Source organism: Columba livia, chromosome 12, assembly GCF_036013475.1.
Source record: "Columba livia isolate bColLiv1 breed racing homer chromosome 12, bColLiv1.pat.W.v2, whole genome shotgun sequence".
Classification (NCBI taxonomy): Eukaryota; Metazoa; Chordata; class Aves; order Columbiformes; family Columbidae; genus Columba; species Columba livia.
The window spans coordinates 10,577,132-10,594,290 of record NC_088613.1 but is presented as its reverse complement, the minus strand read 5'-3'; the positions used below and the strand labels follow the sequence as shown (position 1 = coordinate 10,594,290).

Genomic DNA, 17,159 nt, shown 5'->3' with positions numbered 1-17,159 from the left:
CACGTAAGACAAAGTACCTCACTTATCTAGCACAAAATATTCTGTTTTCTGAGTTAGTCTTGTGGCACTTCTAACAGTTTGAGAAGACCTGGTTTGAAATCAGTGTGCACCAGAACTAGTGAAAGAGAGGGCATGTGAGTGAAACAGCGAGCACGCAGGAGATAAAAGGGAGCGATATCCTATTTTTAGCAGTGTTAGACTGGTAATTTTGCTCAGACCACCTTGTGGAACTGCATCCCTGATCTTCAGCTGGTTCAGCAGCGCTGATGCTTGTGCAGCTCTGCAGTGGAAAGAAGGCTTCCTCAGGACAATAAAGGTCTAAACTTCTACTGTCCTGATTTTTATCTGTGTTTTTATATTTCATGTCAGATTTTTATCTGTAGTGGAACCATGTCCTTAGAGCTGATCCTAAACAAGAACTTTTAGAGATGCCATGTTGCCATTTCCTTCACACTATACCGTTCTTGGACGCTGCTTCACTTTCTGCTCTTATCTTGAAACTACACATCATTTCACATCATTTTAATAAGATTATTTGCCCATGTAATACCTGCATGATACACATTTATTTCTAACCATGATAGCTCTGTTGGAACGCCAGTTTTGATGAGAGGCACTGGTGGTCATACTGTCTGACTTTGATCTCTTCCACTCCTGATGTAGCTGCTTATTCTGGTGGGAATTTAAAATACGAGACTCGGATTATGCTATTGTATCTACAAAGATTATTTTAGATGGCAGTGAGGTCTGGTGTAGGTGCTGGTCTCATGGCACACTTGATTTCGCAAAAATATCTTGACTTGAGGCATTTTTATTGAATGACTTAACATCAGTCTCAGTGCAATAATGGCATAAGGTTACCATATTTGCAACTTATCAGAAGTAAATTGTGTTAATACTACAATGACTGATATTAGGTTTTAGATGAATGGGTAAGACATAACTGGCTCTGTAGTAATGGCATATTAAAGGCGAGGATAATGACATCTTTATTTTTGAACACACTGAGAAACTGCCAGTCTTTTCGCTGCGTAAAAGCTTAGTGATTTACGATGTATGAAAAGCATAAACCAGGAAGTTAGAAATAGAGAAACAACTGCCTTTCTTTGCATATGTTTAACACTTTCTTGTTTTAGTTTTGCTGCTTTCTTCTTTTGTAATGCATGAAGATTGGCTGAATACTTAGTGATTAGTATACATGTTATATACTTGTGTACAAGTAGAACATGTACTCTTGTACTGTGATTCCATAAATAGAGTAAATATATAACTGTTTGTAAACAGACTGCTTGCCAAACGGTATTGTCAGATTGCAGCTGCTCTCTCCTCTGTCTTGCAGAACTACATTGTGTTGTGAGCAACCAGTGTATCACCTTTTTGTGAGCAAAATGGTAATGATAAATTGAATGTTGAAGGCAAGCACTTAATCTGTAGGAGGACTGAAAAAGAGACTCTGTGTGTTGAAATTGTCGGTTAGCACCTGCAAGGAAGTAAACAGAATTCAGCTGGGTTATTTAGGATGAAAGTGGAAATATGTGGGTCCTTAGAGCAGATGTGAAACTTGCCTAAATTATAACAAACCCTTCTGGAGTCTACATACATATTTATTGCATTGATTTGTTCACTGTAATAGGGTTTGTCAGTTAGGAGCATCAGAACAATCCAAGTTCCAGTTTGACAAAAAATATTATTTAATAGAAATTACTTCACATTGCTCATTATCACATCTTATTTCTAATAAACAAAAGTAATGTACGAATGTGTGCTAAATATGGCTTGTACTGACACAAGCAAGAAAATACAATTGTATCCAAACATATCTCTTATGTTTGCTTAGGTATGTGATTCTTAGTATTAATATGGTTCTAAAAGGGAGTTGCTTGTTACACTGAAGTTAAACTGTAGTTTGAAATTAAAAAGAGCTGTATGAAATGAGTTTAAATGGATGCAGAGTGTTTTAAATGCACATTCTTCTACTCTGACTCTTCTGTTGTGTTATGCTTGAAATTGTGGGGGGAAACAAATTTTACTTTCATCTGAGCTGCTTAAGTGGAGGTGAATGTACAAAAATCTTAAATTGAGAAATTACTTTAAACTGTATATTGTTGAATGGAACTGTGCTACAATTGTTGGAGTGGCAAAGGAAGCATTTTTACTCTTTGAAACTGCTGTATATATTGCTTTGTATATTTTGTTGTGAGAGATGGGCCTAAGGTATGGTGGGGGTATTGCTGTATTTCAGACTCTAGCACTTAACCCGGGCTAAAGTTCAGGCCACCTTCACAAAATAGTTCAGGACTTGGTATTTCTGATCTCAAGTGAAAGGCCTTTGAGGGTGATGGGGAGGGGGATTCAGATCTTTAATCTCTTTTGTACAATGAGCAAGACTTTCAGTGGTAACCAGATTAGCTGCACAGTCTGTACACAATGTCCTCATAAAAGTGTGTGTATATAAACTTTTGTTATAATTTACTCAACTTTGCAGAAGGAAAATAGTTTTTAGTACTTACTTTAAAACACTGATTTAATTTTAAATTTCAGTTTCTAAAATTAGTGGGATAAAGTAGCTTGTGGAAGCAGTAACGTCCTTTTAAAATACTTGTTGATTTGAAATACGTGAGGAAAAAACTCCTCCTTTTGGAGGGTTTCAGTTTTGTGTTTTGATTAGAGGTGTTTGCTGTTTAAACCATTGTAACATTAGGCTCAACAGAATTGCCTTGAGTGGTTCGGATCTGCCCTCCTAAGGTCTCGAGCAGCCTCCACATCACACCACCTCTGTACACGTAACCACGGTACCTTAGAACCACTTCTGTTTTTTTTCTTGGTTGCGAGGTTTTCTGCATTTCTGCTTAGTTCAGGTCTACACCTGTGAAAATGATGTAGATTTGGGTTGTTCAGTTTAGCATTCAAGCTCTTCTTTGAATAGCTGTGAGACTTTCAGCTTTGTTACAAGTGAGCGACGATGGGCTCTGGAATGCTTTCTGCTCTGGCCACTGCTCTTGCTCAGCTCACTTGGGACGACACATTCTCCTGCCTTTATTTTTTAAACAATTTAATTTCATGCTCTAGTTGGCATCTGAAGAATTTATAAGCCACCAAAATAAATTTTCTCAATGAAGGAGATCCTTAAAATAAACTTTACTTTTGCTTTCATCCTAAACTGTAAAAACAAACCAAGGAAAAAAGGATTCAGTTAGGTAATACAGCCCTCTTGGAGTTGGTTGAAAGGAGATGGGAAAACAAGCTAAAAGGTACGAGGAAGTTGTCAGGATCCTGGGTGCGGATGTTGTATTAATCTGTCTTGAGAGTGAGCAACAAAGCAAGAGAAAAGTAGATAGTGTAACTGACTAACATTTTGTTTCATTTTCAGTGGTAACTTTTTAATTTTGATGGAGTTGTACAGTAAACTGGGTTTCTGTTAGTAAGGATCAGTCGAGGAGGGGTTGCAGAAAGAAGGCTGCTTCCTAATGGCAATTAATAGCAATTAAAATCTTTCCACACTTTCAATTTTTAGCATGTAATATTTTATGTAGTAATCACCTATGAAAGACATTTTGCTATGAAGACAGTAGTTTATTTGGTGAGGATGTGAAATATGGGAAATAAACTGATATAAACTATTTTAAAACATTTCAATCTCCTGACAGTTTAAAAAAAAAAAAAAATCCAACAGTTTAAGCTTTGTAATTTTTATTATTTTGGCACTTTTTAAACTATTTTCACGTTTTCATTATTTCATTAGCAGGTCTGTATTGTTTGATACTTCTTGCTATTTGCTTTGCAGTCTTGTAAAAATGAAGTTTAAATGGAAAGAATGGGCTGGCATGGAAAAGTCAGTCCTATTTTGTGGTGGGCATTAGAGTGTAACTGGTGATGAGCCCTCATACTTACCACTTTCAGTCAGAGTTCAGTATAATAAGCTGCTTTTACATCCTACAGCTTTTTTTTGCGTTTGCAAATGAAGAAAAGTTTTCTGAAAATGGATGGATGGTGTACAATCCCATGTCGGAATACAGGAGACAAGTGAGTTATTGAAGTTACGGTTGCCTGGTGCTTTCATATCTGACAACTTACACGGAAGAACTATTGTTTGTGCATTTCTCTTACCAGCTCTTTTGTGGAGGGAGCTGAGAATGGGAGAAGATGCAAACAGAACTTGGGAAAAAAAGTACAGAAAAAATCCACTGGAATCTTAAAAAAAACAAATTAGAATGCCACAGGAAGGTAGACTTTGCTCTTTGAAGGAAGTTATTGATGCCTCTCACAATGTGCGGCTCTTAAGTGAGCAAGGGGTGGGGACAGCGTGCCAAATAGGTAACTACAGCACCCTAAATATAGATTTGATTTAGTCTGCTTTTTCCTGAAGTGAAGGGGAAAACAAAACAAAACACTCTAGAAACAATGCTGCTTTGTAGAAGATACTTATATGTCTGTCAATATTCTGCCTTGTTCTTAAGTGATTTTGGAAGAATGTCGATGAAAGAGGATGTTATATTTAATTTTAAAATGTGTTTTAGACAATTAATTTTTGCTTTAAATATGACTTTTTTTTTAAAAAAAAAGAAAAGGCAAACAATAGGGACTTCCTCGGATTTTATTTTTCCCCTCTGTGGTTTTTTGGTTAAAGGTTTAGAGGCCTAAGACCCAAAAAAGGCGAAATAGAAACACCTACACAAACCTTGCTGTGCATGTGCAGAGGGCTTATCAGTCTTTCTTAGTTTCCTGCTGCTATTTATGAAATGCCTTACTAAGCAGACGACAACTAAAAGCTGTTGTTTCTCAATAAGAAAGCTACTTTGAATCTTATTTTTAACCTGAAGGTAGTACTGGCTACAGAGAAGAAAGGTTGGGATGAGCTTCCCCTCTCACCCCCCATCTTCTCAGCACGATAGTCTCTTTTCAGCAGGCAAAATGGAAAGGCAGAGCTTTGAGGGAGGAGAGAAGGCAATTTTCTTTCCTCAATCCCACAGTTAAAGCAATGCATATACTACTTTCAATCATTCCTTTGAAACTCATTGTAAAAATAGAATTGTGTGTGTAAGAATATATGAGATAGCTATGCACTTGTTTGAGGCTGCGAATACATCAGCAACGAGCTGTTTTATATGGCCTTGCAATCTTTTTTTCTTCTATTGTTTTGAAACAGTACTGTAGTTAGATTAAATTGGTAGGTTGTTGCCACCATGTGGCCATAATATCATGTAAAATTCAATAGCAGAATTATTTGTACAGCCGAAAACAGATTGAAAAAATTTGTGTTACATTTTAGGGACTGCCTAATGAACGGTGGCGAGTAACTTTTATTAATGAACATTATGGACTGTGTGACACATATCCATCGCTCTTAGTAGTGCCGTATAATGCAACAGACGATGATCTCAAGAAAGTTGCTGCCTTTAGGTCCCGAAATAGAATCCCGGTGAGTATTATGCGATGAAAGTTACCATATTGTGTAGCTAGTTTTAAGTATGCATACAAACAACTTTTTGCTGAACACAGAGGCTGCTTTTTCTGGAAATGGTTATAGCAAAACAGTTTTGATTGGCTGGGGGCTATTGCTGCTTGGAACTAGTGTCTTGGCCAAGCCACGTTTCCGTTTCCCCCCCACAACCATCACCCGTTCCAACTTTGTTGGTTTTAACTTGACTTTTCTGGTAACAACTGCCAGCATTGCAGATTCCCTTTTCTTAACGATGTATGAGCCTTAGCCTGCCATCTGTACTAGTTTGACTATTGTTGGATGCACATAAAAAGTGATCACAACTGTTATCCTCCTGTATGCAAACTGCATGGCATTTAAGCATAGTTCCAATGGTCAGTCCTAAAATAAGACCTTATGCATAATCTCTGTAATGAATACTTGGGGTTTTTAGTCCTTTCATTTGGACTGAAGCATTTAAGATAAATCACTTTGACTTTGGGGTATATTTCTGTAACTAAAATTCTTTGAGGTAAGAGAATTGTTACGTATCAGCTCTTTACAGCACTATAGAAAATATTAATTTATATCACAATACAATCTGTTTTAACTAATATTTCGATTTGGCAAACTTGGAAGATGTGCTAGATTCTCAGCCAGTATCAGAAAGCTGCCTTGAATCTCAGTTAATTTCAAACAGATGTGAAAATCAATATGATAAATATTTATTAGATAAAGTTTTTACTGACAGGCTAGGCCTATAATTATAGATGTAGTCTATATACACACATGTATATGTATAATATGTAATGTGTATGATATATATGTTAAATATATCATGTGCATATAAATCTTATAACCCAGCAGTATCTTCTCTGTCATATCAAAATTCATGGCAGGGCTTTTGTATGCCTGTGCAGTCATTTCCTTGTTAATAGTAATTTTGTTCTTGTCAGGAAATAACTAATCATACTTACCCCCACACACACTGACAGGTCTTGTTTCTAGATGCACAACTAAGGGTTGTGTTTCAGGAGTGAATACTTCCTGAGGATTATTTTTTTAAACTTTGGTGTTGTTTTGCTCTGTAACCCACAACTTTCAGACTGGGTGAGAATACTGTTTCTTAATATTCTTCAATGATGAAGGTGGAGTTTTTGCCTCCTTCTCGGGATGCTTATCTTTAATCTCTTGCACTGCACTCTGTTCCCTGGGCAGCTCTGTATCTCTTGTTTGTGACAAGTCCCCTCTGGCTCAGAAGAGGAACAAAGGCAGTGTGCACTCTGCTCCAGTGCCGCTTCTTTGTAAAGAGGGCTGAGGAACAAAATGTACTTTAAAGAGAATGGGAAGCATTCAGGGTACTGCAGAACGGTACAATTTCCCTTCCTTATCCGAAAAAAGGAAAAAGTTGTTCTTGTAGAATTGGAGCATCTTAGTCACTGTTTCTACAATGAATTCATTCTTCTGAATTGTTTCTTAGTTTCAGCAGGAATTGCAATGTTTGTGTCCAGTTTGCTTTTCAGAATTATTTGTGCAACCTAAGACTTGTAGGAAGATACTAAAATATATTGTATTATATAGGTAAGTATAATTTCAGTGAGAGTTAAGTATGTAAGATAATTAACTCTTTTTAAAGATTATTACTACTAAATTTTATGAGACTAAAGTGGAAGCAGTTGAGATGTAAGTTACGATTTTTAATAATGTGTTTCTTCTAATGTGTTTTTGACATGTGACTAGGTTCTGTCATGGATTCATCCAGAGACTCAAGCTGTTATTATGCGCTGCAGTCAACCCCTTGTTGGAATGAGTGGCAAGCGGAATAAAGATGATGAAAGATATCTTGATATCATCAGGGAGGCTAACGGGCAAATCTCAAAACTGACCATCTATGATGCTAGGCCCAATGTCAACGCAGTCGCAAACAAGGTAAACAGATGCTTAATAGTCTTATTTATGAAGGGAGAATGGGAGGAGACTTAGTTTGAATTTTTCTGTGAGCAGGTTTTTGAGAACAGCAGTAATATCAATGTAGATAAATTTACAAAAACAAATACTGAGTCTTAAGGCCATGAAGGCACTTGAGTGCCTAAAGTAGGTCATAAGCAGGGTTTTAGGACCATATGTGGATTTCCAGATGTGTTCTACCCTGTCTGTTATCAGTCAAGCACAAATTTAGAGTGGGACTGAAATCAGATATGACTACACTCTCCACTGGGAGGTAGATGTGGGCTGAGCTGTGGAGCATGTCCTCTGTTAGAATGATGTGCCACTTCTGTGCAAGCTACAGCTCTGCTTTGTATCCTCTGGGAAAATTCTGTCCTGGAAAGGCTGTGTGCATAAAGCCAAGTCCACTGATAGGCATTCTTTGTTTTTTCCTAACCATTATGTGAACCACTTCAGACCTATCCAGGCATCCAGCAAATAAAGAGAAAGTGATTAATAAGTTAATTCGGGGGGTTGCACTCTGAAGAGCAGTATGGGTATGATCTTGGACACCTAGATATCTGTTCTTCCCTAGGTGCCTGTAGGTGGTAAGTGCAGTAACTGAGGTAGTGTTTCCATCTGACAAACTGGCCATTTCCTTGCTAATCTGCAATTAAAGCCTAAATGGGATCAGATCATAGAACAGTCCATGTTGAAAGGGATCTCAAAAGATCATCTGGTCCAACCTTCCAAGAAGAAAAGGGGTCCCTGTGCCTTGATTTCCCCTCTGCCACCCCCTCAACTCTGGTAACAATCAGATTTTTCAGGTGTGCTTGGATAGTGCCAGTCCCAGTGTGTCACTGTGGTACGTGGCACTGAGCATGGCAGATGTGGGTGTGCTCCATGTTTGTATGAAAACCCTGGTTAAGGAGAAGCAGTGAAGGACACAAGTTTAATGCTTTCTTCAAACTAGTATGTACCAACCTGAGTCTCTCAGTGTCTGGAATAGCCCCTTGGCCTCTGAACTTAAAGCGCAGATGAAGTGAACGTACTCTTCAGTACTTACATTCTCAGCAAAGAGCATGAGACAGGAGCTCAAGAGCATTTTAGATCTTAATGAAACGATGAGTGTGCTTATCTTGCAGAGAAGGAATTCTAGCTTCTGAATAGTGTTTTGGCACAAAAATGAACACTAATTTACTGGAATGAGTCCTCTTCAATGTTTGTGCTGAAAGGAATACAAAATGATAAAACTTGTTTGTCTCTAGGAGGTTTATGTGTAACAACTGTTAAGTTGTTTCAGAGTTTGAGAGGGACAATAATGTTAGTGTTTTGCTCTGTGCAATTTAAATGCACACATCTGTACCTTTACAGCCTTCTTCTCTCTAATAGAGAGTATTTATTAAGCGAGAAATGAGGCTTTTTAAAAAATTATTTTGTATAGCACACATTCTTTCAGAGACACTATCCTAGGGGCTATTTGGCTAGGTTTTAATCTGATGGTTTGTATTTTGAGGGTCTGTCTCAATTGCTTGCATTTTATTCTATAAATTGCATTATCTTTTGAACACTGAATTTTTACGGGTAAACAAAACATGTAATCCTTCTGTTTGCTTTGTGGAAGGAATGTCAATTCATACATTAACTTAAATTTTCCCCCAGTTTTTGGACAAACTCAATCCTTTAGCCCATTTGTTTCAAAGATGTATTATGGCCAAACTTTATACACACATCATTCTTACTGAAGTATGAAACACAGTTTTCAGCTTTTTAAAATGGTTGAGAGAGGTTCTCCTCTCGCTCTACTCCGCCCTGGTGAGACCGCATCTGGAATATTGTGTCCAGTTCTGGCCCTCTCAGTTCCAGAAGGACAGGGAACTGCTGGAGAGGGTCCAGCGCAGAGCCATGAAGATGATGGAGTGGAGTGTCTCCCTTATGAGGAAAGGCTGAGGGAGCTGGGGCTCTTTAGCTTGGAGGAGACTGAGGGGTGACCTCATTAATGTTTATAAATATATAAAGGGCGAGTGTCACAAGGATGGAGCCAGGCTCTTCTCGGTGACAAACAATTAGAAGACAAGGGGCAGTTGGTACAAACTGGAACACAAGAGGTTCCACTTAAATATGAGAAAAAAGTTCTTCCCAGTGAGGGTGACAGAGCCTGGAACAGGCTGCCCAGGGGGGTTGTGGAGTCTCCTTCCTGTGTAACCTCATCTGGGCGTTCCTGTTCCAGCAGGGGGATTGGACTGGATGATCTTTTGAGGTCCCTTCCAATCGCCAACATCCTGTGATTCTGTGATTTCACACGTGTTTTAATTAACACCTGCTATGCCTGAATATGAAATACTCAATCACAGCAGTAAAAGCAGTAAGGTGCATTTCTGGGTCTGAGGAACAGTGATGTACAGAGTGCAGGCCAGTGTTGATCAGCACTGAAAAAAACTTTCTTGAACAACTTGTTAAGATTAGTATAAGCAAAATCTCGGGCTACACTATTTGTGCATTCCTGTGTTGTTTGTACGTAGGTCAAGACCACAGTCAGTAGGAGTTGCAGCAGCCTGATACTAAAATTACAATCATTTCTCACCAAGACTTCATAACACTCAAAGGAAAGAAAAAAACACAGTTGTTATTTCTTTCAGTTTCAGAGCTTGGCAGCTCTAAGAATACCCTCACATCCGAGGAAGGAGACAGAGCATAGAATAGGGAAGCTGTGCTGCTGTACAGACATGTAGGTGGTACTAGTGGGGAAAGGCTGTCCTGTACTTCAAGTTGGAGTCTGAAATGTAGGTGGTGGCTGTAATGGCCTATGGAGGCATCCCTTCCAACTTGGGACATTCTATGGTTTATTTATCGCAATTCATGGCGTGGCATGTTTTTGCTGTCTGCAGGAAATGCTGTGATTTTGCAGCTGTCTTTGGGAAACCTCATCAGTGGTACTGTGTCCTAAAATATGTGTGGTTTTTCTGCTTCCTTTTGTGACCAGGCACATCCTCTGCTGTGGTGGGGATTAAATGTTTTGAGAGAGCAGCAGTAGCATAGACTTTCTACTTATGTGGCTCTGTAATTTCTTAATGATCTAAATACGTTTAGCCTTCAGCAATAAAATTTAGTGTTAGAAAAGTCACTTTAAAGTAACTTCTCTAATGTTATCGCTAGTTTACTACTTGAGACAGAATCTTAGATTCTTGAACTTAATTCTTAAACGAAACATAGCTAGTTCTTAATCGTACTCTTACATTTAATTTTACTTGGCCAAACATTTTGTAATTTTTATCTACTTCAATAGGAGTTCAATTTTAGTAGTAAAAAAACAGGCAATTTAAACACAGGCCTTTTTTTTTTTTTTTTAGTAGCCAGTTTGCACTGCTAAACCTGAGATTTGCTCTCTTTGGAATCAGTGGTATAAAGAAACAGGCAAACCCTTTTGACTGAATTTCTTTCTAATCTGTACCGAAATGATGAGATGACCAATTTTATTCCCTGGAAGCAGTGATCTAGTGTGTTATGAGTAATTATTCTTACATACTTTGAATTTAACCTTACTAATTTGTCTGGGAAGTAAGTTGATTTCTTTCGTATTCAAAATCATGAGTTTGTTTAATTCTTGGTGGGAAGACTGAACATAAATGGAGAAAAAATATTGACATTGTAATGTCAGTTGGTCAAGGAAAAGCTGTTTCACCATGAATTTCAAAAGTAATGAGAAAGGTACACGTCTTTTTAGTCTCAAAGCAGTCTGAGTCCTGACTGGCGTGGTGCTGTCCCTTACCTGGCTAGTTCAATCCTATTTGAAGGTCTCCAGGCCCAACAGTACAAACAACCTTTTAGTGTTCATCTAAAATGAGTAATTTTCCCTTTTAGGGTTGCTCCCTTGAAGCTTTGAAAGGAGCTAGGCTAGCTGGAGCAACTTGAATGTCTTTCTGGCCACGAGCTACCTACTTAACACACTTTGTCCTTTTGGACAAAGGAAAGCCCCCGAGTATTCCCCTCCAGCATTTGCCCCTCCAAAGCCTGTATCTGAGACTGATGTTCGAAACAAGCATCTGAAATTATACATTGCCCAGCTACAAAATAAAGTATAAATTAAATTCAGTCCCTCCTTGCTCTGCTGAAAAGGTACTGCAACAATGTGTATATGACTAAAGTTAATTTTAGATCTCTTGTTTGTAGGCAACAGGGGGAGGATATGAAAGTGAAGATGCGTATCCCAATGCAGAACTTTTCTTCTTGGACATCCATAATATTCATGTCATGCGGGAATCTTTGAAGAAGTTGAAGGACATAGTTTATCCTAATGTAGAAGAATCACACTGGTTGTCAAGTCTGGAATCAACCCATTGGTTAGAACATATAAAGGTAACCTTTTGCTCTTTGAAAAAACCATTTGTCCAAATCTGTTGTATCAGATTTGCTTTCTTTGGTAGACTTTGAGATAGTCCTGATAGGGAACACATGGAACTACCTGGACTACAAAACCACCATCATTGAGTGTTGGTTTTCTGCCAGCTAGACTTAGTCTGTTATGAGATACCATTATTAAGCAACAGTAAGTGAAATTCAGCATTTATTGTCCGCCTAGATTCAAAAGTCAGTCTTTAATAGAGGAATGTGTTGTTAGTCTGATTTTCTTTACACGTGTGAGAACTGGTTTATTTTGGTTCCTAGCAATACAGAACTACAGATAACTGTCCTTGTGAAGGATTGGTAATAACTTATCAGTATGTATGTGACTGTATTGTAAATGATGGTTTTGTAAATTTTATTTGTAAATTTTGTAATTTTCATCTTGCAGCACAAATAAAACATTTAAAATAGAAATTCACTAGTGTTCTTACTAGTTGACCTTTGAACCTTTTGCCTCAAGTACAGCTGTGCAAAAGTATTTAGAGTATTATATAATGAGATTCTGCTTAATAAATTTTCATTTGAAGTTAATATTTGCAAAATAAGCATATTAGAATGATACAAGTTCCTTTTTTCAACAACTGAGATATTTCAGCAGTTTAGTTCAAAGAAAGGAGCCAAATGAAATACAGAATTTTTAGAGAGTATATCCTGTGGTAAATCCTCTCTTTCTTTAAAAAAGAAGCTTACATTCTTCGATTTATCCAGGTTACTGTTCTCTACCCCATTTTTTAAGAATTTGCTGGGAGATGAATTAGATCTTACTAAGGGATTAGGGAACCAATCTGTTTCTCTATTTTTATACAAGAAATTTACTTGATCTCCTAGAAAATACTTTTCCGATTAACCACACCGTGCTTTTCAGGTCTTTTAGTAGGAACAGTGTCAATTCAGATACTGTGTAGATACAAGGAAGTCAATTTCTTTTTGTTAGAATGATAAGACTAATCTCCTGTGTTTGGTGTCTGTTCCTCTTTGCTAGCTTGTCTTGACCGGAGCTATTCAGGTGGCAGACAAGGTGTCCTCAGGAAGGAGCTCGGTGGTGGTTCACTGCAGCGACGGCTGGGACCGCACGGCGCAGCTGACGTCGCTGGCCATGCTGATGCTCGACAGCTACTACAGAACCGTTGAAGGCTTTGAAGTTCTGGTGCAAAAAGAATGGATAAGCTTTGGCCACAAATTTGCATCGGTAAGAATTAGAAGATAATCACAAGGACCGTGCAGGCTTAACATTCTAAAAAGCTTCCAGGGTTTGAGGATTATTTTGGAATTCTGATTTTTAAACATTTCCAGGTAAATCTGACTAGAGCTTTTGTTTTCAGACCTGTTTGGTCAATATGTGTTTTGTTGTTCTTTCTCTGAGAACCCATTTTGTCCTTTATACCCTTTTAAAAACACATAGTTACTAAGGTTACTGTTGTTATTGAGCAAAGAAAGTGAGAAGGCAGAAAAATTATGTCTTCCCAAACTTTTCAGAAGAAGACCAAGTAAGACTGGGACATGAGGCTCCTCCTCCAGTCTCTCTTTGGAATATTTTGGATGTCATGAGAGGCAGATGAATGAGTCCAGCCAATGTCTTTTAAGTGGCTTCCCACATGTTCTAAACTTGTCATGACATCTCTCAAGAGGCTGTCACTGGTAATGCTGGCTCTAGTTCTGTTCAGTTGTCTTTTGGGTGCTTAGAAGATGAGATAGAAATTGTCTATCACAAGTCCTTAATATGCTGCTGTGTATAATGCAAAGTCAAGGGTGTTTGTGTTAGGAAAGTTTTCAGAGTCTTAGTGCAACATCTCTTAAATTTGACAGCTAATCACTAATTTTTAAATCATAAGGACAGGTTGCGCTATTACAGAAGCATTAGTATTCTAGTGCAAAATAAGAAACAATGTCTATTGGCCATAAAAGAGACAGTTTTGGTTAACAGGAGGCTGTATTGCTTCATTTCAGAGAATAGGCCATGGTGATAAAAATCATGCTGATGCAGACAGATCGCCCATCTTTCTACAGTTTATTGACTGTGTGTGGCAGATGTCTAAACAGGTATGATATATCATTCTTCTGAAGCTAATGTTGTAAAGTGATTCTGAATTTAAAAAACTAGATTTAAAAAAGAAAAAGTCTTTGAGGAGGACAGCTTCCACTTCTGCTCTGACACTGTATTTATTTAAACCATACCATCTATCTGCCCTGTTTCTGACAGTGCTGCACAAGCTGGAGTTATGTTGTTTGATGTGATGTTGGCTGAGCATGCAGGGCAAGTGTGTCTCGGGTATGAGCTTCTCAGAAACAGAGTGAGAGAGGTGACCCAGCAGAATGCATTTGCACAATTGCATCCATCTTAATAGGGTCATTTCACCATTTCTGTGAAGCTGTCCCGTGATTTTTGTCAAAGCCTGAAAAAAAAGGAAGCTTGGGAACTGTTGAGTGCTGTGATTTAAATGCTGTATTTTCAATAAGTATGAAACAAAGCAGCAAACTTAGCGTGTTTAGGGCCAAGGATTAGGGGCTAAACCCTTATTTTTCTGTGTGGTGCTGCACTATAAAAAGTACATGACGGATACTTAATTCTGTCTTGCTAGCAAAAATGTAACTGTAACCATTCTGTATCTTATTCTTGTCTTTATAAACTAAAGGCAGTTAGAATAGTTTGAGAAGAGTTCAGTGACTAGTTTGAGAAAGCTGAGCACGTCATCATCTGAACACTTACTCTGCTGTAAAGTATATGAAAGTATTAGCTTAAAAATAATTTGTAGGTGTATTCAGGCTTCTAAATGCTGCCTTTAGACTCTTAACCAGGGTATGTTCGTCCCTCCCTGCTTTTATGATGTAAAGAACAAATTTGTCTTTTCTGTTGTTAGTTTCCTACGGCCTTTGAATTCAATGAACAGTTCTTGATTACAATCCTGGATCACTTGTACAGCTGCCGGTTTGGTACATTCTTGTACAACAGTGAGTTTCTTAGAGAAAAAGAGGTTAGTCAAATCACTGTTGGGTTGATTGTATTGCTGTCTTGACTACAGATGATTACAGGAAGTTATGGTTGTATTGTATTTGTTTATATTCCTTGTATGACAGTGGTTTTGAACTGACTTTATTCTCATTATAAAATAGTTGTATAGTGAATTCCTTGGGTTTTGTAGCTTAAAGACTATGCAGTCATTAAAATACTTGTCAAGCACTGGTTTTAGAATATTACTAATGCATTAACTTATTATGCTTCCAAGAAAATCAGAAGTATATTGCTAGTAGAATGCAACCTTAGCTTCTCTGATGGATTTCCTGATTTTGTGCAAATATTTACTGTTCTTATTTCAATTTCATTTTAGAAAGTGACTGAGAAAACATTGTCTTTGTGGTCTTTGATAAACAGTGAAAAGTCTAAATACACCAATCCTTTTTATACTAAAGAGCTAAATCGAGCACTCTATCCAGTAGCCAGCATGCGCCATTTAGAGCTCTGGGTCAATTACTACATCAGGTGGAACCCAAGAATTCGGCAACAAGTAAGTAAATTCTCTATACTGTACAAAATGCTTTTAGACTTCAGAAATAGGATTTTGTGTCGTAACTGACTTGTAGAATAGTACCTGTAATCTCTTCAGGTTTTTAATATGATATTTGTGAAGATGGAAAAAAAAAGGTAAAAAGGAAAATTTTGGTTTCTTTTTTTTTTTCGTTCTCTTTTTTTTTTTTGTCTCATCTCTTCTCAGCACTCTGAGCTTATTTCCCTGCTTAGCATCAAGTCATCCTCAAGCTCTTTCTAGCCTCTCTTCTTGTATACAGCGTGGGGGAAGCATTTTTTAAGGGGCCTTGATGCTACTAAAGGGTGCATGACAATGCTTAGAAACAGGGCTTAGTGATCCCCGAAGAGTTAAGACATTAGCATCACAAATACCCTTAGTTGCATTTGCTCAGTCTTTCTCCTTTTTCTTAGAGAGTGTATTAAGTCTTTTACAAATTAAAATGACCTATTTGGTCTTTTCTCTTTCAAAACTGCTCTCTGTATTGATGGTTTATGGTAAGAATTTTTTTAATATAACTTTGATGACCCAACGTTGTTTACACTGTGTGACCACTGGATGAAAGCTGTGATTGAAAATTATACATGGGGATCAGATTGAAAACCCAGGAAAGCTTTTATCAAATTACACATAGTTTAGTTCTGTGCTTTTAATGTTTAATATATGGAACCTCAGTGCTTCTTACAATCTTGCTAGAAATCTCAGCAATGTGGCATGTAAAGATAGTGTGCAGAGACTTATTTGTCCTTCTTACCAAGCCGTGGAGTTTTGAATAGAGAAAGGCAGAGGTGCCATTTCTTTGACAGAAGCAGTTTTCACAATCCAGCCCCTGGAATGAATTGGGCATCTTCAAGCAATGCGCTTCCTTTTCCACAGCTGATCTCCTGTATCATTTACAATACCATAGAGGCTGAAACCAGACAATTTGCTATATTTTCTTACAAGTATGTTGCCAGTTTTTACTTGACGTTCTAGTTTGAGTTTTTGTTGCTTGCTGTGAAAGATTATGGCATTTTGCAAAAGGTGAATCCAAAGATTTATTTTAGAAAGCATTACAGGGCATGCAAATTAGCTGTAAATCTACTTAAAATGCACTTTGCCATTATTCAGGAAAGGTTTTTGGTAGGAGTTCTTATTAGAAATACAAACCGATGTGATAATCTTCTATGCTGCTGCTACTGGTCCCTCATTTTCACCATTTTTCTATTTAAAAAAAGCAACTTTTTTTTTTTTTTTGCTACGCATGAAATTAAGCTTCATCTTGACTTTAGCAGCTGAACAGCGGACATACGTATGGCCCGAACCAGTTTTTTGATGACCTTTCTGAGTGCCATTACTCAGAAGCATGTTCCACATCAGACTTCAGTCTAGTGAAGAGTCTGGCCTGTCACTAGCAACATCATTAACCCTACACTTAGTAACTACATCTTAGTAACCCTACATCTTAGTAACTACACTCAGTCATTGATCAAACTTCCACAGCTGCTTCAACATTCATAACCGTCCTCATCTGGGGTGTGTAGTGGGTGGTGCACGTAAGAGTGCTGGTTCAGCTGGTTTTAAATGCCTCACCAGTTGATATTTGTTCCTGAAACTGTGCTAGTAGCTTTTAATTACAGGCAGTTAACTGTGAAGCAGCAGCAACTTTTTGACAGGTATATACAGCTGAAGGGAACTTTAGGTTCTGTATCTGCATTGGATACTTGTAATACTCTTTTTCTGTTTGTTTTATTACTCTATCTGAAAAAGGAAGCTAAGCTTAAAATGGAAGCAGTTAAGATGTTCTTTCTGTGAAAAGCCAGGGCAGTTGATTTTAAACGCATTCAAGTTTACTTACAGAATTTGCTAGTAACATTTTGCATTTATTTCACTTGTTTATTTACACAGAA

The 17,159-nt window shown here is 37.7% G+C and overlaps 1 protein-coding gene across 4 annotated transcripts in view; it reads left to right on the top strand.

The window, feature by feature from the left end:
* The window catches only part of MTM1 (myotubularin 1), a 40,459-nt gene that overhangs the window by 19,629 nt on the left and 3,671 nt on the right, over window positions 1–17,159 (top strand). For all 4 annotated transcript variants that reach the window (XM_005512241.3, XM_005512240.3, XM_065077844.1 and 1 more), the window contains exons 8-15: window positions 3,940–4,023; window positions 5,270–5,419; window positions 7,160–7,348; window positions 11,516–11,701; window positions 12,732–12,938; window positions 13,697–13,789; window positions 14,608–14,721; window positions 15,076–15,252. In XM_005512241.3, the coding sequence (XP_005512298.1) occupies window positions 3,940–4,023; window positions 5,270–5,419; window positions 7,160–7,348; window positions 11,516–11,701; window positions 12,732–12,938; window positions 13,697–13,789; window positions 14,608–14,721; window positions 15,076–15,252 (1,200 nt within the window). The remainder of the gene's footprint in view (window positions 1–3,939; window positions 4,024–5,269; window positions 5,420–7,159; window positions 7,349–11,515; window positions 11,702–12,731; window positions 12,939–13,696; window positions 13,790–14,607; window positions 14,722–15,075; window positions 15,253–17,159) is intronic.